The sequence below is a fragment of the Lepisosteus platostomus genome, chromosome 24 (assembly GCF_059453375.1).
Source record: "Lepisosteus platostomus isolate fLepPlt1 chromosome 24, fLepPlt1.hap1, whole genome shotgun sequence".
NCBI classification, from domain to species: Eukaryota; Metazoa; Chordata; class Actinopteri; order Semionotiformes; family Lepisosteidae; genus Lepisosteus; species Lepisosteus platostomus.
In genome coordinates, this window is record NC_142634.1 from 17,785,375 (window position 1) to 17,806,817 (window position 21,443).

The window sequence follows — 21,443 nt, forward strand, 5'->3', positions numbered from 1 at the left end:
TGAAAATTGCTATTTATCTCAATTTATACAGCACTTTATACCAGTTGTGCATTATAAAGAAAGGATGCATTTTCCAAGTGCTTCAGATGGCAGGGTATGAAACATCATTGTGATGGACTGGCATCCTGTCCAGGGTGTGTGACTGTGTGTATCTGTGTGCCTGTCCTGTCCAGGGTGTGCGAGTGTGTGTATCTGTGTGCCTGTCCTGTGATGGACTGGTGTCCTGTCCAGGGTGTGTGAGTGTGTGTGCCTGTCCTGTGATGGACTGGTGTCCTGTCCAGGGTGTGTGAGTGTGTATATCTGTGTGCCTGCCCTGTGATGGACTGGTGTCCTGTCCAGGGTGTGTGTATCTGTGTGCCTGTCCTGTGATGGACTGGTGTCCTGTCCAGGGTGTGTGTATCTGTGTGCCTGCCCTGTGATGGACTGGTATCCTGTCCAGGGTGTGTGAGTGTGTGTATCTGTGTGCCTGTCCTGTGATGGACTGGTGTCCTGTCCAGGGTGTGTGAGTGTGTGTATCTGTGTGCCTGTCCTGTGATGGACTGGTGTCCTGTCCAGGGTGTGTGTGTGTGTGTATGTATCTGTGTGCCTGCCCTGTGATGGACTGGCTTCCTGTCCAGGGTGTGTGTATCTGTGTGCCTGTCCTGTGATGGACTGGTGTCCTGTCCAGGGTCTGTGCGTGTGTATGTATCTGTGTGCCTGTCCTGTGATGGACTGGTGTCCTGTCCAGGGTGTGTGTGTGTGTATGTATCTGTGTGCCTGCCCTGTGATGGACTGGCTTCCTGTCCAGGGTGTGTGTATCTGTGTGCCTGTCCTGTGATGGACTGGTGTCCTGTCCAGGGTGTGTGCGTGTGTGTATCTGTGTGCCTGTCCTGTGATGGACTGGTATCCTGTCCAGGGTGAACCCTGACCTGCAGCTCCAGCTACCCTGCGACCCTGACCTGAAGAAGTGGTTAGAAAATGGGGGGCAGTGTTTTCTCTTCTGTCCCCACTGACCCAGCAATTACTTTACTGGCCTCAATGATTCACACGACAAGGCAAAGCCCTTTCCTCCAGCCCTCTGATAGGGTTCCAAGGTAAATGCATCTAATTCAAGTCCTATCTTGTTAACTTTATGATTGTAAAAGGCAACTGAATGTGATAAAATTCTCATATAAAGACTTGAGAAAAACAATCAATGGCTCCTACGTTCTGTACAGCTGAAGCATGTCGGCCTATTGTTAGGGAGCCACTCGGGCTGGTTACACATTACCTTGACAGGTAAGTTACTGATCTTTTGCAAACTGAGCACAGAGTAGGTACACATCCAGCGACAGGCTCCGCGGTCGGAAGCAGTTTAAAAACTCGACCATCGCTTTGCAGACGGAAGCCCTTGATACGTTGTGCCTCGCCGCCCCAGTACTCTCACAAACATCCCAGTCGAGCTGTTATTCCGCAACGTCCAAACCTCTTCAGAGAAAACTGACTGCCCTCCTCCTTCCCGGCAGACAGCGGCCGCGGCTCCGCCACAGAAGGACCTTTTCTCCTTTAAGAAGGAGGGTTTTAAAAAGCCACTCAGTCAACGTGACTTATTTAGGAAGTGAAGTTACTCCAGCTACAGTAGTTAATCACCGGATTATGTGAGCTAAACAGCCGAGGCTGTTGACACAAATGTCAGGCTGTGGAGCAGGCAGAAAGGTAAGGCAGTCGGTGTTTTCTTATCTTACTAAAATGCAAAAGGACGTGCAAAGTTGCACCGACGTTTATTAGAAACCTTGATGAAGGAGGTTGTTACGCAACCGACGAGATTAAACATTTATCACAGGTCACTGCAAAAGCGAATACATAATGGGTACAGTATTATGATTCTGATCAGAAGAAATTATGGTTTAACCTCGTATTAAAGGCTAGTTGTAGTTTGGTATATTTCAGAACATTAGAGGGACCTTCGCATGCAGTGAATTGGTTATTTACATGTTACTGGTTAAGAATTGTGGTTCTACATGAAGAGGAAAATCAGCAAATAGTCCTGGTGTGTTTTGCGCTTCTGGTTTAAAACCAATTCAAAAACAAGTGCAGAACAGGAGACGTGTACCATGAGACTCCCCTGATGGTGCTGTTCTGGCGTGCGTCCGCCTCCCGGACGGGCTGGGAAATACTCTGAGATACCGTATGTAAGCGTGAACGTGTTTGTTTTTTTACAGGACATAACCGGTGTCGCTTTGATGGGCACATGACAGCGCAGTAAGACAAGTGGGGAACCGTGGAAACAGCAGTTAACAATGCCCGTGAAGTCGGGGATGTGGGCTTCAGCCGGTCTCCTGGGGCTGGTCTTGGGGGGCATCCCGCTGCCCCTTGTGCTGTGCGCGTCTCTGGAGCCCGAGGCTGTGCAGAAGCTGTTCACATATGGCTCCCTTACAAACGGCACCAGACCCGGGACTAACTTCCAAGTGCAGCGCAGCCTTACCGCAGGACCGAAAGGAGCCGCAGACGAGGTAAGTCATATGACTTCAGCTCGGTGAAGAGAAGTTTTTTTTCCCCATTTGAAGCTAAAACTTTGTCTCCTTAATTTTGCGCTTGCTTAAGGCTTTTTGTTTTCTACTGATAAACCAGTGTGTGGTATTGGGGAAGCTTCACGTTTTTAAAAACAAAAATATTTTAACGGGTTGGTCCATCACTTTAATTAGCGACTAGTGCTTAGTCGCACCGCTTTTAATTCGCTACAGTGCTTACTGTGTGCACCCAGTTTCATCCCAAATCAAGAAGGTGTTCCCCTGAGATTATTACTTTAAACTAAAGTTGTTACTGTAAACTAAAAATGTTAGCCTTTATGGCTGCGGTTTCATGATTTCGATTTTAATATGTTTTGCTGTCATTTACGTCTTTTCTAATGTTCGCTCCAAGTATTTGTCCATGTTTCTGTTGGAACAGCGTTACTACTGTGTAAATATAAAAAAAATGTCGAGATTATGAAAGTGTGAAGAGGAAGCTTTTTAGTCTTGCGCAAGCCTGAAAAGCCCTTTGGAAATAAAATCTTAAATGCATGTTTACCTAAAATACTTCCCCAGTTTACTTCCTCTGTTTCAGCTGTGTGGAAACCTTTCACTTTCCTGAGACAGCAGTGGTCATTCCAACAGTCACGCTTGGTAACAGTTTTAGGAAAACATTAAGTAGGGGATCATGTAGAATAAATACGAGAAAAATCTGTTTTCAAGCTTTAAAACCAAAGGCAGGCCTGTGCTACAGGGCAGCAGATCCCTGGTCTACTCAACCAAGGCATTTCAGTGAAATTTCAGCCTAAACCTGCTTCTGGAGTGAGTGTTGACACAAGCTATGAAGAACCTGATTTTGTAAGAATTCGTTGCAGAGAGGAACAGCAAAAAGTCCAATAGTACATGACCTAAATCATTGCATTTCCTTAAATACCAGTTGTAGGAAGTAGCTGATTAAATAAAGTACCGCAAAGATAAAGATAGAAAGACTGAACATCTTAGTCGCTCTCGTGTTTAGAAGTGAAGTTGTACTGCGCAGTGACAGAAGAGGGAGGTCTTTGCCCTACCCTTGCCCACAGTGTTTTGGTTCCCGGGGGTTATCTGTAGTTGATGCGTTTTAACACCAGAGTGTCACACAGGGTGAAAGCATACCGTTTCTTCAGCCAAAACCCTATTTACAGTACCAGTGACATTTTCCATCATAGTGTCTCTGACAAACGTCTGAAACACGGCCCAGATATGTTTGTGGCTGGATCAGTGGCACAGTGGTTAGCAATAGTACCGGGGCCCTGGGTTCAGTTCCTGGAGTGCTGTCTGTGTGGAGCTTGCATGTTCTCCTTTTGCGTGTGCTGGCAGGTTAATTAGATTCTGTCGGAGTCTGGCCCTGGCGTGAGTGTGTGCGTGTCTGCATGTGTCTCCCCAGTGGTGATGCCCTGGGGGCTTGGTGTCCTGTCCAGGGTGTACCCTGCCGTGTGCCCGTTGCTTGCCAGACTAGACTCCGGATCCCCCGGGCTGGGTGAAGCCGTTAGGATGTGACGGAAATGGAGGAACGTAGCCATTCAATGTATTTGATAAGCTTTGGCATGTGTGATTCTTGAATGTAGAACTGTAAGTTCACAATGATTTACAGGTGTGGTTGCTTAAATTACCTAAATGCAATTTTTAAAAGCCTCGTCTGTGGAATAACCTGAGAAAAAAGGCAAGTGATCCAGTTATGTGTTGAAATGGAACAACTTGCAACCCTCAACACTTACAATTTGACACTTTGGGAACAAGATGGGTTACAGCACACCTTGGAATATTTTGAATCTTTTACACTAGCAGTTTAAAACCTCTGATGGGACTAGCAGGGGCAGTTTGAGTGATGTCTCAAAGGTTGAATATTTTCTTCTAACCTCAGGGATGGGTTAGTGTAAGGCTGGTCACTCAAGGCACGTCCTGTTCTGCGTGTGTCTGCAGTGTCGCCTTGTGATGAATCAGTCAGTGGAGCGACGATGCACGTTTGTCCAGAGCACCCCAGACTGCAGCCAGGACGACGGCTTCATCGACTACCTGCAGGGGGTCTTCTGCCATTTCCCACCCCAGCTCTTGCCTCTCGCCATCCTGCTCGATGTGAGTGTGCATCTTGCTTCGTTCTTCTACTGACCCAGTCGGGGCTTTTGGAAGGTCACAGGGGAGAGAGAGGACATTGTCATTGTGCGTCTCTTTTTCTGCAGGTTTTCTGGCTGTTGTTTCTGTTCATGGCCCTGGGAATCACTGCTTCCAAATTGTAAGTCACTATTTCACCTTGCAGAGAAACCCTAGAACTTGCACACTTTCTTGTGCTCTAAATATACATGTAAAACAAGTGCAATGAAAAACATTTTAAGATCAATCTGTTGCACAGATCCAGTCCTGAAAGGCCACAGTCTGTGCAGGTTTCATTCTGCCTCAGCTCTTAATGACCCACCTGAGCTAACTGCTATCTTCACTGGAACAATATAACACTTCACAGAGGTCTTCAGAGGTTGAGGTTTTAAAGAGATCTAGAAAACCTGCCCAAAGTACTGGAATTGTGCACCAGTGTGCCATCATCATTCATGTAACCTGTGCATACTGTAACTTAAACATTTGTCACTACCTTCCAAAGTTAAATTGGTGGAGGTTTGCAGATTTTGCAGTACTATATGCACTACAGATTAATTCGTTTTCTGTACATCTATGTACAGTGTTACATGTTCTTACTCTTCCTGTCGATCTTGCTCTACATATGGAAGGACATCTGTGGGCTCTTAAATCCATCCATCTTCTACCCACTTTGTCCAGTTTAGGGTCATGGGGGAGCAGGAGCCTGGCCTGGCAAGCAACAGGCACAAGGCATGCTACGTCCTGGGTGGGACACCAGTCCATCACAGGGCACACACAGACAGAAACACACACACACTCACACCAGGGCCAGTTTTTCCCCAGTATGTTTTGGACTGTGGGAGGAAGCCGGAGCACCTGGAGAAACATGTGCGAACATGCGTGTTCTCCCTACAGAGAGCATCCCAGGTCCAGAATCGAACCCGGAGCCACGGCATGGCGAGACGGCAACAGATGGGGAGGTTGATTAGTTATGGGTCTTCTGTGGAAGTGTGCATTAATGCGACTTACCGTGCTTTTACCCACAAAGAGTCTTCATATAAATCTAGTCTGGTTCCCCAATCAGGTCCTGGAGCCCACAGTTTTTACAGGTGTCTTTAAATCAGTAGTGATCGTGGAGCTGGAAAAAGCTGTTAAATTGCTTCAGATAAGTTTCGTTGATTGTTAAATAAGGTTGTAATGAAAACCTACAGGACTGGATTTGGGAACCCCTGAACTAGGGGCTGTTTGTAATTTTTTGAACATCATGTTCCAGTTTTGAGATCCTCCTTTACAATTCTCTCAGGTAGTGTTGGAGTCCCAGCTAGTCCTTCCTTTCAACAATTGCAGAGTTTTTTTGCCCTCAGTAAAGCGCAGGGATCTGGCTTCTCATGTGATTGCTTTGAGATTAGCTTACAGAAACATCAACAGGAGGATTGTGACCTTTTGTTCCTCATCTTAGAGTTCTTCAGTGAAACGGGCAGATGGAGAATGTTTTTAGCAATGTTGATTTCGGTCAATATATTGCGTACTTGACGTTTTTATGTGTGTATGTGCCTGCTATGAGTTATAAATCTGAACCTTGTTTTAGAAGTAGGATATGTTCTTTTAATTGTATACATTGCTCATTAACATGAAACTGAAGGACATTGATCAGAGCCCAGCTACAGTATTTCTGCAAAACACTGGGTTGCAGCATAGTATGTTTAATTTAAACATTAAACAAACTTACAGCTTAACCTTCCCCGTCTTTTATTTAAAAATTTTAGATAATTCTAAACTATTGTGTTTAGACTTAATCAGTGAGGCAGTATCCATATCCTGTTTGGCATTTCAAGCAAGAATTCTGCAACAAGGCACCTGTTAGCCCAACAGATGTGCTAGCACTATTGCCCAATGTGCTCAAGATCTAGTTCTAAAGGAGTGCTGTGTACACAAAGACCCAGCTAGGCAAACACAATTGTGGCAACATAGCACAAATGCTGCCGTTCAGTCCAGTGTTCTGTGGCAATGCTTATCTGGAGATTCCAGGGGATGTTGTCAGACCACCCTCGCAGTGTTGCCACAGCCACGGTGCAGCATTAGACAAGAACCCGTCACTGCAGCAGTTATCTTGGAGATTTTGTAACATACTGTACACATCATCACCATACTGGAGTAAACAGCCCCAAGTCACTTCTAGAAATGCAATATAGATCTAAATATAGATCTGTTATAAGTGCTACAACCTCACTATACCGAACCCTGAATCCATGAATCTTTTTCTGTCTTCATACAGCACGTTGGGTAATACAGTTTTGTTTTAATGGCCCTGAAAGCAGAAGTGGAAGCTCCTTTCCCAGAAGTTGAGGCCTCTGCATATCATTTGGTTGTTGAATCAGCGGTCTGATACTCTGCTGTATTTTGTAATTTGGCTGTATTTTGTTTTTTGGTGAAATGCAGGAAATAGCTGTAAGGCCCGACTGTCCTTTTGGCCTTTGAATTGTGATGCAGTAAGTAAAAGAAAATTAGCTGAACACCATTTTTGACAACCAATGTGCCAAAAGGCACCTGGAGGTATATAAAATAGTGATCAGTGTGCTGAAGAACCTTCGTGCCACTCTTTTCTTCTCGGAGTGAAGATGACAAATTCTTTCCTTTGTGCAGTTTGTGATGTTGGCGTGTTTGTTGTATTCCTTTATTGTGTCTGGTACAGTGGCTATCAAAAATATTCACCCTCCCTTGGACTTTTTTACATTATATTGTGTTAATTATCGAACCATAATGTATTTCACTGGGATTTTTGCCATTGATTGCCAGAAAACGCTCAAAGATCTACAGATCCTCCTAAATTAATTATAAATATGAAACAGAAAATAATTGATTGCATGAGTATTCACCTCCTTTTACTATGACACACCTAAGGAGGCTCTGGTGCAACCAAATGTCTTTAGAAGCAACGCAGTTTATTGAATGGAGTCCACCTGTGTGCAGTTAGGGTGCTTCACATGATTTCAGAATAAATTGAAGTCCAAGGGGGGGTGGCTACTTTAGATATCTGCTGTACTGTAAGTCAAATGAGAAGAGTTCTCATTTACAAAGACAACCTGCAGACCAGTTTCTACAGCCAAGCATTTTGTTGGAGCAAATTGAATGACGTTCTACAGCAGCATCCTGCTGCAATGTGAACCCCGTTCTTGTTCTGCTACTCTTGTTCTGCTCAACAGTACACCTAAAGTGCAGTTAAGGCCATTTAGATGGATGGCTAAACCATTTTCAAGCTGCTTCATCCAGTTCAGGGTTGTGGGGGAGCTGGAGCCTAGACTTGTGAGCTGTGGGTCCACCCTGGATGGGACGCCAGTCATTCACAGGGCACACAGACACAGACAGGAGAACACGGGGAGAAGATAGCAGCACCCCAGGGCCCGAGCTCTGTAAGGCAGCAAGGGTAGCCACTGTGCCACCATGCTCACCTTGATGCCTACGTGCCGATCTGTGTAAAAGAAACATGTATCCAATGAGTAAAACAAGCTCACTTTTTAGTCTGAAAGCTTGTATGACTTCATTGAAAAGCCCTTACTAAAAAAAGTCTACAGTTTCGTGTATCATTGTTAAACCTTTATCGAAGTGTTTCTCCGTACAGTTCAAAAATAACTCAAAGGTTAGCTGCGCTACTTGGTTTGTGATTGTCACTGTGTCTTTGAGTATGTGGTTTTCCCTTGCTGACTTTTTTCATGCCTTGTGAATCTGATATGGTTTTTGGTGACTAAGCGCTGCCTCCTTTTCTTAATGACTCGTGTGCTCGCTGTCATGTGTTTGGAAAGCAGGGCTGCCTTGCACATCTACAGCTTCAGAACAACTCTGTTCCTACCTAGACAGGCGCAGTTGTTTGACTCTCCTGTTTAACGATGGCTTTGTCTCCGTTTCTTTCTGCAGTTTCTGTCCAAACCTGTCTGCTATCTCCACCAGCCTCAGACTGACCCACAACGTGGCTGTATCCTTTTCCTGTTCACTGGGCCCTGCACTGACTCATCTCGCACTTGGTATACTTCTGTTACACTAGCTGTGGAAACAACTGTTATGCTAACTGTCATGTGGGCTTATAAAACATGATTCCTATTTCTAATGTCATTTATTTTCAAAACTGCCTTAATTCAGTCACTAGTCATATTTAGACACCTTTAGACCACCAGTGTTGCCTCTCACTTTTCTAAAAGTGTCTGGAAAAAATTGTAGCTGAAGATCTTTATTGAAAAATAATGAGTTTTTATCATTAACACTTCTTGAGTTTATAATAAAGGTGCCTTTTCGTTGCAAACATCACTTTTTAATATGAGAGGAAGTTACAAACATAGTACTGCTTGAATAATTTCCTGCTGTACACTAGTGCTGACTTCATATTGCAGAGTCAAGGGCAATGGATTCTCTTTCTACATCAACATGAGTGTGAACTGCATGTATGGTGCCACACTAATACTGCTTCCCTGCCAGTGAATTACAGTGCTCAGTTTGGCACTGATTGTCCTTGTGCAAGCCAGACAGGTGGGAGTGTTGGGTTTCATGTGCATCTTGGTTCTGTCCTTGACCTGTTTCCATGCAGGGTGTGACCTTCCTTGCATTTGGAAATGGTGCTCCAGATGTGTTCAGTGCAGTGGCTGCTTTCACCCATCCTCGGACTGCAGGCCTGGCTATCGGGGCTCTCTTTGGTGAGATTTGAGGGGGATTTTACACTCTCAAGTGGGAAGGATTCATGTCCTTGGCATTTTCCTATTTAAATTTTTCTGCATGCTTGTCCCTACTTTTTCTGCTTTCTGATTTTATTATACTGGCTTTCTGTAGTATACCGCTGCTGCAGAGAGTACGAGCAGCAGTCTGTTTTCATTGCATTGACCCAGGTGCTGGGCAGGAGGCAGATGCGATGGGGAAAAACTGCACAGCAGTGCGCTGACTAGGGCCACGCCCAGCGCTGCATGCAGACGGGTGAAGCTATGCAGTACTGTGTGCACACAGGGGAGCGGCAGCTGTGCATTCAGGAAGACGTGGAATTTGGGAAGCCAACGCACTCCAAGTCTGTGGTCAGGCAGGCGAGGGTCAGATCCAGGAAACATGGCGAAACGCAGCTCGTAGCCAAAGGGAAAATTCCGAAGAAGCTGTCAAAATAACAAGCAGGCTCAGAGGCCGTCACAAGCCAAGGGGTGGTCTGAGAAGGAAGTTGAGACGAGCAATAACAGTTCAAGTAGAAGAGATAATGGGACACTACAAGCAGGATTAAGAACAGGATGTGAAGTATGATATCGGGGAAATAACAGGAAAAGACATTAAATGAATTTGTATTCAGAAAAAGATTGTGCTGTGCTCACTTCTTCAGCCATCTGAAAGTGTAAACGTTAGTTCCAGGAACAGTTAGCGGAGAGTAAAAAGTCACAGTACCCACAGTTAGTAAAAGAAGTGGATCAAGCCTGAGAGTGTGGCTTCCCAGGGGTCTTCCTCTTACACACGAGGTTGCTTTCCAGGGTAGGACTGGGATGCTGGTCCCCTGTTTCTTTCCTAGGGCTGGAAACTCGTTTTCATAACGTGACGCAGTTTATTTCGAACAAACATACTGAAATTGCCCCAAATCGCCTTTTTCTGACCGGCTCCAGTGAACTGGTGTGAGGCCGTCTAGATTCACACCCGATACCGATCTGTCACTCTGCAATAGTCCCTGAGCCTCTTGCCTGCGAGAAGACGAGGAAGGTGAAGAAAGAAAAATAAAGTTAATAAACTTGAAGAGATTCTGAAAGTGTCAGCAGGGTAATTCCATCTTCCACCTCCTCAATAGAAGCAGACTCTTGACTCAGATGGAAGCTGGGGTTTTGGTTCCGTTCCACAGCACGGACTCGGCGTGCTTTGCTCAGTGTCCAGCCTGCGGTCAGGATCAGACACCAGTGATTAGAGCAGACAGCCGTGTAGTGGGTGTGTCTCTTGGCTGATGTGCGCTCCGCCCCCCCAGGTGCTGGGATCTTCGTGACCACTGTGGTGGCCGGCAGTGTGGCGCTGGTCAAGCCCTTCACCGTGGCTTCCCGGCCCTTCCTGCGCGATGTGGTCTTCTACATGGTGGCCGTCTTCTGGACCTTCCTCATCCTCTTCCGGGGCAGAATCTCCCTGGGAGAGTCGCTGGGTGAGCTTGCCCTGCTGGGAGAGCAGCAAGGCTGGGGCGTGAGGCTGGGGACGGTGGCTGTTGTGAAGGTTTACTGATCTGTCCTTTGCCTGTGGGAGAAGGAGGTTCGTCCGTCCTTCAGTCTTCTAACTGCTTTATCCAAGCAATGGGCACAAGACCCTGAACGAAATGGCAGTCCATGGCAGGACACACACACACACACACACACACACACACACACACACACACACACACACACAGACACTGTCAAACCAGGGCCCATATTCCCAGAAGCCAGTTAACCAGCCAGCATGTCTCTGGACTGTGGGAGGAAACTGGAGCACCAGGAGGAAACGCGTAGAGACACGGGAGAACAGACAAACTCCACACAGACCGTACCCCGGGTCCAGAAATTAAACCCAGAGTTGAGAGGCACAACGCTAGCCACTGTGCCATCATGCCACCCATAAAAGTATTAAATGAATTATAAATGTGTAAATCCCAAAGGGAAATGTAAATCATTGTATAACTTTTATATATTATGCTTACTTTGACTTTGGTGGTACCATATGCTTATAGTCCCAATTTTAACACCATAGAAGTTGGTTGGTTGCAACTGACATGCAGTTACAGTATGTTGTGTCAGATGTTCTACTTGCTGCTGTTGGATATCCTATGGAAGCGAGATCTTTATTTTCATAGGTTACTGTACCCTTCTTGACTATTTTAGGAAAATAGGACAAGACTGTGGTGTTTCTCAGTAAGGTTTTAGTTTGCCATGCTGGGTTGTGTCCTCCTCCAGGTTACCTGAGCTTGTATCTGGTGTACGTCTTCACGGTCATCGTCAGTGCTTACATCTACAACCGGCAGAAACAGCGCCTGAACGGCCCTCTGCAGAATGGCACCCCTGGACCAGGTGAGGCTGAGGAGGCACAGGCCCAGAGGTCCGTCTTGGCAGAGTCCGCTTCCTAGAGATTCAGCGCATGAAGGTTCAAGGCAGGGTCATGCAAAAGATCATGCAATAGAGTTTTAATTAGAGTAAAAGCATTTTACTCAAAGTTGATTTGTAATGTATAGAACTTAAAAATCCGTGGTTATCTCTTTAATTTTAATCAGTCAGTTTTTTCTTTTTGTGAGAGAACATTTTCCGCCTGGTGTTCCCAGATCTGCACAGACTTCCATTCCCATTGAGAAAAATTATCTCAATCTTTAGCTCTTAACCGTCCCTAAATGGCATAAATAAAGTGTATAAAGTGTATTTTAATCTGGTTTATTTCTAGTGGCTTCTTTATATTGGTGGATGTTCTCTGATTTAAAAAAAAAACAGAATTGAACCACTTTCACCATAAGAAAGACCATGTCTAAAATGAAATGAATTTTCTTAATCAGCCATCTTTTTAATGTCATTTTTAGATATCCTAATAATTGCATGAGTCTTTCTAAAGCTGGTTAGCCTGTCCAAACAACTGTATCGTGAAAAGACATGTAGCATGAGGATCAGTAACCATCCCATGGGGCCGTGAGGGGGAGTTCATGTGGAGACAGACCTGCTGCAGGTGGCTGAACAGGAAGGCAGGGTACACATGCAGGACATAGCAGACATGGCTGGAGGTTCGAGCCATCTGAGGTGTCCTGTTGTTGTCCATGAGAGAAGATTTCCTCCTCTTTATCCAGTTTGTGCCAGCTCCCATCAAAATGGGAGGCTAACTAGCTTGATGCATCCTGACATTTTGCAGCATTGCAATAAAACAGCCTTCAGTGCGGACGTACATTGACCACTAACGGTTTGTCTCGGCCTTGACAGATCTGGTGTCTGATTCCGATGAAGAGATTCCCAACTTTCTCAATCAGAACATCCAGGACTGTGGTACGTTAACCATGATTCCTGCTGCCAGGAGGCCTGGGCTCCCATGCTGTCTGTGACTGTCCCGGACCCCATGTGCTTTCAGTCTTCAAAGGCAGGAATGTTTGTGCACATCTGGGTCTTTAATTTTCTCCTGACGACAGGAGAAAACCACAATATTGAAAGTTAATCAACATCTATAATTGTTTTAGATAAAGGTCCATGTAATTGTAAGGCTTTGAGAAACCGAGCTTAATATCAACAGCGTTAATATTACATTTATTCCAGCTATAGTTGCTTCTAGACAATGTTGGTGTAAAATCTTTTCTCAAAACGTGGGAAATGGTGACACTTGGTGAGTTTAAACCAGATGTTGATGAGAATTTGGATTTCATAGGTGTCCATTTACATGATGATAACTTATTGTGTGAGACTGTCTCACTTTGTGCATCCTTGTTCTATACTGATTTTTTATTCGTCAGAGCTGTATCATCCTGTCCGAAAACAAACTTGTGAAGGTTTTGTCTGTTGGTGAAAGGATGGGCAGTTAGTCCATAGTGTCTCACTGGGTTTTACTGTCTGTTTCCGTACATTTTATTCTTCTTGAATCGTATCGGTCTTCACCAGTGTGAGGCGGGTGATGCTGCGGGCCATGTGTGTGTTGAGGTACGTTTTGTGTCTTTTCAGAGAACGAGTACCAGCCCCTCCTCCTCCCCTACATCGAGTCCACGAGTGACATCCTGCTCTCCTCCCTCAACCCAGTGGACAGCCGCAAGTGGAGGAGGAAGAGGTGGTACTGGAGAGCGGCCAAAGTGTTCAAGGTAGGCCGGGGGTCGCTGGCCATGCCGAGACCTTACAGAATCGACATAGACATCCTTCACGTTTCCCGATTCTGTTTTCTTCACTTTTGAATATCCTGAGATTTTGCAAAGTCTAGAAAGGTTATGTCTTAGTTTTGAACGCACCTGACTCAAGGAACATGAAGGCTGTATGGTTTTCGTGATTTACAGGTCTTTGATACTGGCTTCCTGTTGAGTGCTGATGCGGTTTTAAATGTGCCATTTGAAACTTCCTTTGTAATTGGTCTCTCCACCTGCTGTACTTCCTCCTCCTCTCCACTAGGTGCCGCTAGAGGTGCTGCTGCTGCTCACCGTGCCAGTGGTGGACCCCGACAAAGAAGACCGCGACTGGAAGCGGCCTCTGAACTGCCTCCACCTCGTCACGGGGCCGCTGGTTTGCGTGCTCACCTTCAAGTCGGGAGAATGTCAGTTCGCTTTCTTGGCTCTGTCCGTCCTCCCCTTCTCCATCACCGCCCCCGCACAGCGCTCTCTCTGACTCAGTCAGGCTACACTTCATGGGCCAGTGTGTCCTCCTGTTGATTTTCCCCTGTCCTCTAGCACTCAGCAGTTTTGCTGGGGCCCCTGTACAGAAGTATATACCGCTGTGTTCTGTCAGCACTGTGTTTAAGCGTTTGTGCCGCATGTCCCCACCACAGTTGAAGCGGCCACACTAAAATGTGAGGTTGCCCATTTCTTTCAGAAAGGATAAGTGCTGGTGGGATAGACAGTCGCATAGCTTAGTGTTTTCTTTGGGGCCTTTGGTGTAAGGAAAGTGGCTGGTGTTTGTGCCTGCTTCGTTGAATGTTTTTGGATGTACATTTATAGTTTCTGTGACGTGAGAGTCATCGGTTCTAGATGTCTAAATATAAAGTTGTGTGAAGGGATCTGTGTGGTTTGACACCTCCCAGCTGTGTGCGTGTGGGCTGGCCCAGCTGGCTGCTTGACAGAAGCAGCAGGGGTGCGCCTGTGGTGTCTGTCTGCTGCCCCTGGCTGTGTTGACCCTGTGGTGCGTGTTGCCTTGCAGACGGCCTGCACTACATTGAGGGAGAGTTTCCCGTGTGGGCGCTGGTCCTGCTCGTCGGCCTCTTCCTCGCTGCCATCGTCTTCTGCACCACGTCCAACCAGCAGCCCCCCAGATACCACTTCGTAAGGGCGCCTCCACGTGCTGCCGGGCGGCAGGAGTAAAATCGGGCCCATTCCCAGAGCAGTAGATCGAATCCGGCCATGACAGCTCGGAGTGTCTTCCCTAGCTGAGGCTGAATCCGTGCCAGTCTGCCCCCAGAGGGCTTCGCATTTTCTGCTCGTCTTCCAACCCCAGTCACACTTAACCAACCTAATGAAAACTGCGAATACTGATGCTCACCGCAGTGTGAAAGAAGAATAACTGGCTGTGATTCCAGACGTCCTGATCCATACATCCCTACACCGCACGCCTGGAATGAGAGGCTGGCGGAAGGGGGCTGATCTTTGCTCCTTGTGCCTGCAGCTTTTCTCCCTGCTGGGATTCGTGGTCAGTGCCATGTGGATCAACGCTGCGGCTACTGAAGTGGTCAGCCTGCTGCGCGCCGTGGGCGTGATCTTTAACCTCAGCAACACAGTCCTCGGCCTGACCCTGCTGGCCTGGGGCAACAGCATCGGAGGTACCTAACGCCCTCTCCCACCTTCCAAGACTGGGAATGAATTTGGTTGCATTTAGCTTTACACATGTCCATTCATTTCTCTGTGACTCATAAAAACCAGGCTGAGATTGGAACATAAGTGGTTGATATGAATCCAACACAGACGCAAGAGTATACAGTTTATAAGCTGCTTCATTTAAAATAAAACTTCTCATAACCTGCCAGCAGTGCTGAGTTACTTTCTTCCTTCAAGCCAGTAATCAGTTGGGTATGTAGTCCTGTGTCCAGTCTGTCCTGTGGGGTTACCTTTGGTGAGAAACATGGCAGCCAGCCAGTGAGTGGGCCTCTGGTGTCAGCAGGAGGCGAAGGGGCAGGACAGTGTGGCGATTATTCCAGAAATGAGAGTAAATTGGAGAAACTGGTGTTAGACGTGCAGAGGGTGTGGGAGGTGGGGTAAGGCGGTGATGATGGTGTCCATCTGCTTCCACAGATTGCTTCTCGGACATCACCATAGCACACCAGGGGTACCCGCGCATGGCCATCTCTGCCTGCTTCGGAGGGATCATCTTCAGTATCCTTTCATCCGCACTCGTGCTGCTCCCTGGCCATCACCTCCTCCCGGGTCACCCTCCCCTGGGTCTGGGCTTGACAGCAGAGCAGGGAAGTGATAGCAGCACCGACCACAGTCACGGGGTTTTTAGTAAGGCTGACTCTGATGGTAACGATTAGGCTGCAGGTGCAGGTTCAGGTTCCTGCTGCGACAGTGTTGTTGTATCCCTGAGCAAAGTGCTCATTTCTATGGTCCACCCAGCCCGTACCCATGGGTACCAGCAATGTTGCGAATACAACCGCAAAGAAGCGTTCTCCCAACCCAAGGGCACACAGGGAATTTGTCTGCTTAATGACGTGGGAACTGTCATCCGCTCCAACCTGCAAAGTGACTTGAGTGTAGACTGATCTCCTGCACGATGGGGGGATTTACTGGATGCCAGCCATTGAAAGCACTTAAACTGCAAAGATCTCGGCTCTTGAGTTCTCCACTACAGAATGCATTAGTGTGGGATGAGGCAGCAGTGAAACATCTAGACTCCTGCCAGGTGAATTCTGGAGATCGGTACTGCCCTCTCCCCAACATCCAAGTGAGTGGGGTGTGTGAGCAGAGCAGAATAGTCCTGCTCCTGGTGTAACGATATTTCATGCAACTTCATTCAGCCCTGTGAAGAAGTATGATGCTGGAAAATAAAAAAAAATGTGTGCAGGAGAGATTTAGAAATAGAATTGAAAAGGCATGTTTCTGGGTCTGTGGGGAGTAAGCATGTTCACCCCGTTTTCCTCAGGTGTTCCAGTTTCCTCCTGACTTCCCAAGACACTCCACTTAAGTCACTTGGTGTCTGTAAATAGTCCAGTATGCCTGATGAACTGGTACCTTTCCCAGGACGGAGCCTTTCCATGCGCACTGTTCCTCCTGGAGGGGCTCCCGGTTGCCTTGCCTTACCCAGAAGAAGAGGTTTTCCCATGATGGTTAGATGGCCCATCTCCGCCGGCTGGTCAAGGCTGTGTGGAGAACTTTCTCTTTGGCGTGAACCTTTAACCAGCTTCTCTCAGACATGCTGTTTGGAGTGGGACTGGGCTGTCTGGTCCAGATGCTTCACAATCATCAACCTGTCAAGGTAGGAGAGAGACCCTGCTCTTCCATTCAGTCCAGGCTGAGGATGGAACTGCATTGTTCTACCGACACTGCTCAAATCCGTTTCCTTAAAGGTTCACCTGTTGTTTCCATTTGAACTTTAAATGGTCTGCTGACCAGCTTATCCACCAAAATAAAACAAAATCCAGCAGAAAAAAGGGGTTTCTGTTGGAAACTTTGCTAACCCCTCCGGAGTTAGTTCAGATGAATCATTTTACCTGCTGCTCTTCCTTTATACCTAAATGGCAGCAGGTAGTAGTTTAAGTAGAAGTAGTTTTCATGTATAAAATGGATATGAATTAATCAAAGCAAGAATAGGATAGCACTACCCATTAAAACTTTCAACTGTGTTGCAAAACATCCATCTGTTTTCCAACATCCAGTTTGGGGTCTCAGGGGAGCCAGAGCCCATCCTGACAAGCAGCGGGCGCAATACTCAGAACCACAGACCCGCGGTCCTGTATCCTGTCCATAGTGTGGTGCAGACAGCCCTGCGGGAGGCAGGTGGCGCTCTCACGGTGGGTGTGAGTCCCTGACGCCTGTCCCCCTGTGTTCGATTGGCAGCTGGAGGCAGAGGGGCTGCTGGGATGGGAGCTGGCCGGGGCGCTGGGCCTCAGCCTGGCGTGTTCCTTCATCCTGGTCCCGCTGCAGTGCTTCCACCTGAGCCGCGTCTACGGCGTCTTCCTGCTGCTCTTCTACGTGGCCTTCCTGCTGGTGGCCCTGCTCACGGAGTTCGGGGAGATCCGCCTGGGCGGCGCCTGACCCGCTCGCCGCCAGTGTCGGACCCCGTCTTCCCAGCAGAAAGACTCTGGGCGCCCCCGTCTTCATGAACTGCAGCAGTCTGGAGAACAAACCTTGCTCTGTTCATCTGGAAACTGTGCCTTTGTTCAAAGGTGAGACGCCTTGTTGTAGGTGAGGCAAATGACACACTATTGTGTTTTTAGTCTAATTATATTAAGTTTATAAGTTTATAAGTATATTAAGTTTGAGGTTGTATTAAATTATTTGATTTTACCCCTTTATTTGTTGGCGTGGAGGTCTGAGTTTTAAACGCACTACAGTCATGGACACTCTGTTTTTCTCTGACAAATGAATTGTCACACTTCAGGCCTCCATCTGTTTTGGGCCTGTACCACCGTTAAGGGCTCTTCTGATAGCTTACAGCGGTAATTGATGACTCATCTTGCAGAATTAATGGTGAGCCAGAATTTTTGCACTGGGTCATGTGTGAGTACTGAGAGCCTTAGAAAGCTGCTTTTAGTTATTTTGAATAAAATTTATTCACGGTTATGACTACAGTCAAAACTCAATTAGGTGTTTGTAGTGTCTTCGTCCATTGTTACAGCTCAGTGCCTTTTATCTGTGGATCCAACTCTGTACGGCACTGTCTCGATTGTGTTGCATTAACACTGGCCCTGAGCGAACTCCAGGGCGAAAATGAATTCATTACTGCAGTTGAGCATTTTCTCAGAACATTCAGCCAGCTCTGTGCGGTATATTGCAGTTGTCACATGATGTTCAGGTGCTGTTAAAACCATTTGCCTCAAGTCTTGCTTTCTGAGCTTCACTATTCTGTCAGGCTGTAGAGCTGGAAATCCTTTTTGGATGGAGTTACCAGTTACATAAACTAGACTGGAACGTAATTTGGGGAACACTTTATGGACTTCCCTCATTTTGGTTTCTGTATTTCAGGTGCCAATTTCTTTAACACCAGCCACAGACCAAACATTCAGTCACGTCTAACTTGGCACCAATACTAAAGATTCACATACTACAGCAGCTCAGATAATGTGAATATATGAGTCTCTAAAATATCTAAATGTGTCTTGATATGAAGAAATACCCCTACATTACAATTAGAAGAAAATGTTAGAAGTTTTGTTTTTGCATGAAGGCGTTCATTTTATAAAAATGGCATGTTGAATTTAATGGTGACTGAGAGCTTTTGTACATGTGTGGGTTTTCCTGGCTGTCTTCCTTCACGGTCCATCTGAGACTGAGTGTGAGTTGGACTTGGTGATGATCAGAGCTACTTCAGCACTTCTGATCTCTTTTCTGTTGACAGTGCAGTGCACGTTGGATTCGTCTGTGTTGCAGAGGTTCTGAGGAGCCTGTACAGAACGCAGGGGCGTGAATACTTTTCTACTTGAGCTGCAGACTCGGGCACAAAGCCTTTGAGAGAAGTTGCCCAGAGTTAGAACACCTCGACAGAGCGATCGCAGAGCAGAAGGGTAGGAGCGAGTTGTGTGGGCTGGCTGAGAAACAAGCAGAAAGTGCCTCTAAACCTGCAACTGGCACAACCACACGGCTTACAAAATCAATGTGAATTAGACAAGGTGTTACAAAAGAACCATTTGCTTTACAGAAATGCTCATCAAACCCATGTGGAAGCATACTGCAGTAAGCACAGTGCTTTGGCCAGTTTCCTTACTTTCATTTGCTTTACTTTTTACTGGTGGGTGCCATTTTCTACCATGCCTTTTATTTGCTTGGCAGTGTTTTCAGTAGGGTAAACCACAGCAAACATTTGTAACACTGCATTCAGTATTTGGAGTGAATGAGGGTGCAGATATATTGAGTACGTGTACAGGGTAAAAGGCTGTATTTGTTTAGTGGAATAGTGCTGACGTCTACAGTAGCTACACCACACGTTTGTTCAGTGCTGTGGTCTTCCTGTGTGGCTGTACTCATTGCTTCTTGTATGAAGAGTGGTAAAGATGCTGGAAAAGGCTGGCCTCTGCTCACACACGTTCGTCTTGGGTGCGTTTGTGGTGGATTTTTCTTTGCGCTCAGTAGGACTTCAGCTTATAGTATCGATTCATGTATAGTAAGGCACACTGTTATACCCACTGTGCGTTTTACTGTGGTGTTGTGTAGGAACATCACTTTTCTTAAATCCATGCATCCTTATCTAAAACCCTCTGGTTTGGAGTGTCGTCTCGTGCTGTTAAAGAGGAAGATGCTGGCGGACTTTTGGTGTTGTCATTGGTACAGAAAACCTTCTGTCAAGGTTTCTTATTTTAATAAGGTAGGGGTCTGTATCAGCTGAGCTACTGCTCTGTGACTTCCTGTCACAAAGCTAAGTCATGGACTGTGTGCTTGAAAAAGCCCTCAGCCTGTCGGGATATAAGCAGTCACCAGGCTGCATGTGAAGGCTTTCTTACTATGCCTCCCTTCCATGCCTTTAGTTACTCTTTCTTTGGTGGTTTCTCCATTAGATGGAGATTCATATTCTGTCCTTGCACATTGTGTATAAAGCCAGTTCACTTTTGTCTTCTTTTTGCTGTTCTTCCTAGCAGCTCGACTGGCCTAGCTGGCTTAACTCACTCCTTTCTGGAGTCCAGCTGGAAACGAAAGCCAAGTTTTAAGTTGCATGGTGTGGTCTGAACGTGCTGGGCGACATTCCTCTGAACTCACACACGTTTTGTTTGATGGGGGAAAAAGGAGTTTAATTTCCCCCAAGCAGGGGTGAATTAAAAATAAGATGAGAAGACACATGCCTGGACAAAAAATTATATATTTTTTTTTACAAAAATGAGTTGCGCAATGAAACTTAAATTTTAAAACATTGATGTAGTTTTATTTTTTTTAATTGATATACTGTGGCTATCTGTTTTGATCAAGCTAAGAGATCAGAATTGAAAGTTTGACCATTTCTTCACAGGGTTAATGCCTTTTGATTTGTTTTAAATGCTTTTATTCTAGGAGAGATGACGTGAATACCAGAGCTACATGAAGTCATTATTCAGATTATCTTAACAGGGCAGAGTTCAGAATTGAGTATGTGGAACTTATTCTAGAACTCTTCGTGTTATTGTGTACTAGAACAGTATTTAGGTCACTGGGTGTACAGTAGGCGACGGTTGTTCCAAAGAGTTACTGCCTTTTTTCTACATTCTGTTCATGAGGTAGAACAATGAATTCTGAAAACATTCTGCTGCGAATCCTTAACCCTTCACAGAGTGAATCATCTTTCTTTTTCTTATTTTAAGTGTTAATCAGCATTCTTTCAACACAAAATAAACCAAAAATCTGAATAAATACTTGGACCGTGCATCTCTAATGAAATTAGTGCATTTTGCCATTCCAAGATATTTAATCCAGCCATTCTTTGCACTTGTTAATACTAGTTCTGATCCTGTTCAGTTCCTTTTTGGACCTGTGTTTTTCCCTGCTGCCCCATGTAGATTGTAAGTAATGAAATACATATTTCTGTGTTTTTTAAAGGATGTAACATTGCACACTTTTCTACTGCTTGATTTTGTTACCAGATTCACATGCCTAATTTGGTTTTTACCTTTTTGTACTCTCAGGAGCTGAACAGGTATACTGTAGCTATACTTACTGTTCATCTGCAGCACGGGATTTAGAACTGTGTGGAACTATTTGATAACCCCGACTTGGGTTTGTTTGAAGCAGTTGATTGGGATTAAGGTCCTTGTATTGATTTGATTGAGTTAATTGCTGTTTTCAATCAATTGAAATTTGGCATTTTAAATGTTTTGCACAAAATGTGAATTAAATAAAACCTTAAAATATACATTATAAATATTTTATTTGTCTCTTCAGAATAATATATTCCTAGTATGATCTAGAGCATTGTTCAGAGCCTTTCATTGAGTTATTACATGTAGTTTAAGCAAGGAAGAGAAACTGGAATACAGGTTATTCGAGATACAATTACATTTTCCCTCCCAAGTAAAAATTTACAATTTACTTAGGACAAAGAAGATGGTTACAAATGAAGTGGTTTGCTGAAAGGGAGA

The 21,443-nt window shown here is 45.7% G+C and overlaps 1 protein-coding gene across 3 annotated transcripts; it reads left to right on the plus strand.

The window, feature by feature from the left end:
* Nucleotides 1–1,313: 1,313 nt before the first annotated feature.
* slc8b1 (solute carrier family 8 member B1) lies at nt 1,314–21,217 on the plus strand. Of its 3 annotated transcripts, none has more exons than XR_015929815.1 (16): nt 1,314–1,674; nt 2,181–2,471; nt 4,428–4,580; nt 4,685–4,737; nt 8,487–8,544; nt 9,151–9,256; nt 10,543–10,710; nt 11,492–11,605; nt 12,494–12,556; nt 13,220–13,353; nt 13,655–13,796; nt 14,396–14,517; nt 14,858–15,011; nt 15,481–15,690; nt 16,328–16,660; nt 17,242–17,325. XR_015929815.1 is itself a non-coding variant. In XM_088618268.1 (16 exons), the coding sequence occupies exons 2-16, from the start codon at nt 2,259–2,261 to the stop codon at nt 17,437–17,439; spliced, it is 1,824 nt and encodes a 607-aa protein (XP_088474394.1). In that variant the 5' UTR covers nt 1,317–1,674; nt 2,181–2,258; the 3' UTR covers nt 17,440–21,217. The 3 variants fall into 3 exon arrangements, 2 of the variants coding, with proteins under 2 accessions (XP_088474394.1, XP_088474395.1); XM_088618268.1 differs by having other exon boundaries at nt 1,317–1,674; nt 15,481–15,561; nt 16,596–16,660; nt 17,242–21,217; XM_088618269.1 differs by lacking the exons at nt 1,314–1,674; nt 4,428–4,580; nt 4,685–4,737 and having other exon boundaries at nt 2,213–2,471; nt 15,481–15,561; nt 16,596–16,660; nt 17,242–21,217.
* The last annotated feature ends 226 nt before the right edge of the window (nt 21,218–21,443 follow it).

Coding starts and splice junctions, on each gene's coding strand:
- slc8b1 (XM_088618268.1), top strand. CDS start 2,259: ATGCCCGTGAAGTCGGGGATGTGGGCTTCAGCCGGTCTCCTGGGGCTG. Junction 4,581..4,684: donor CTCTCGCCATCCTGCTCGAT/GTGAGTGTGCAT, acceptor CTTTTTCTGCAG/GTTTTCTGGCTGTTGTTTCT. Junction 4,738..8,486: donor GGAATCACTGCTTCCAAATT/GTAAGTCACTAT, acceptor TTCTTTCTGCAG/TTTCTGTCCAAACCTGTCTG.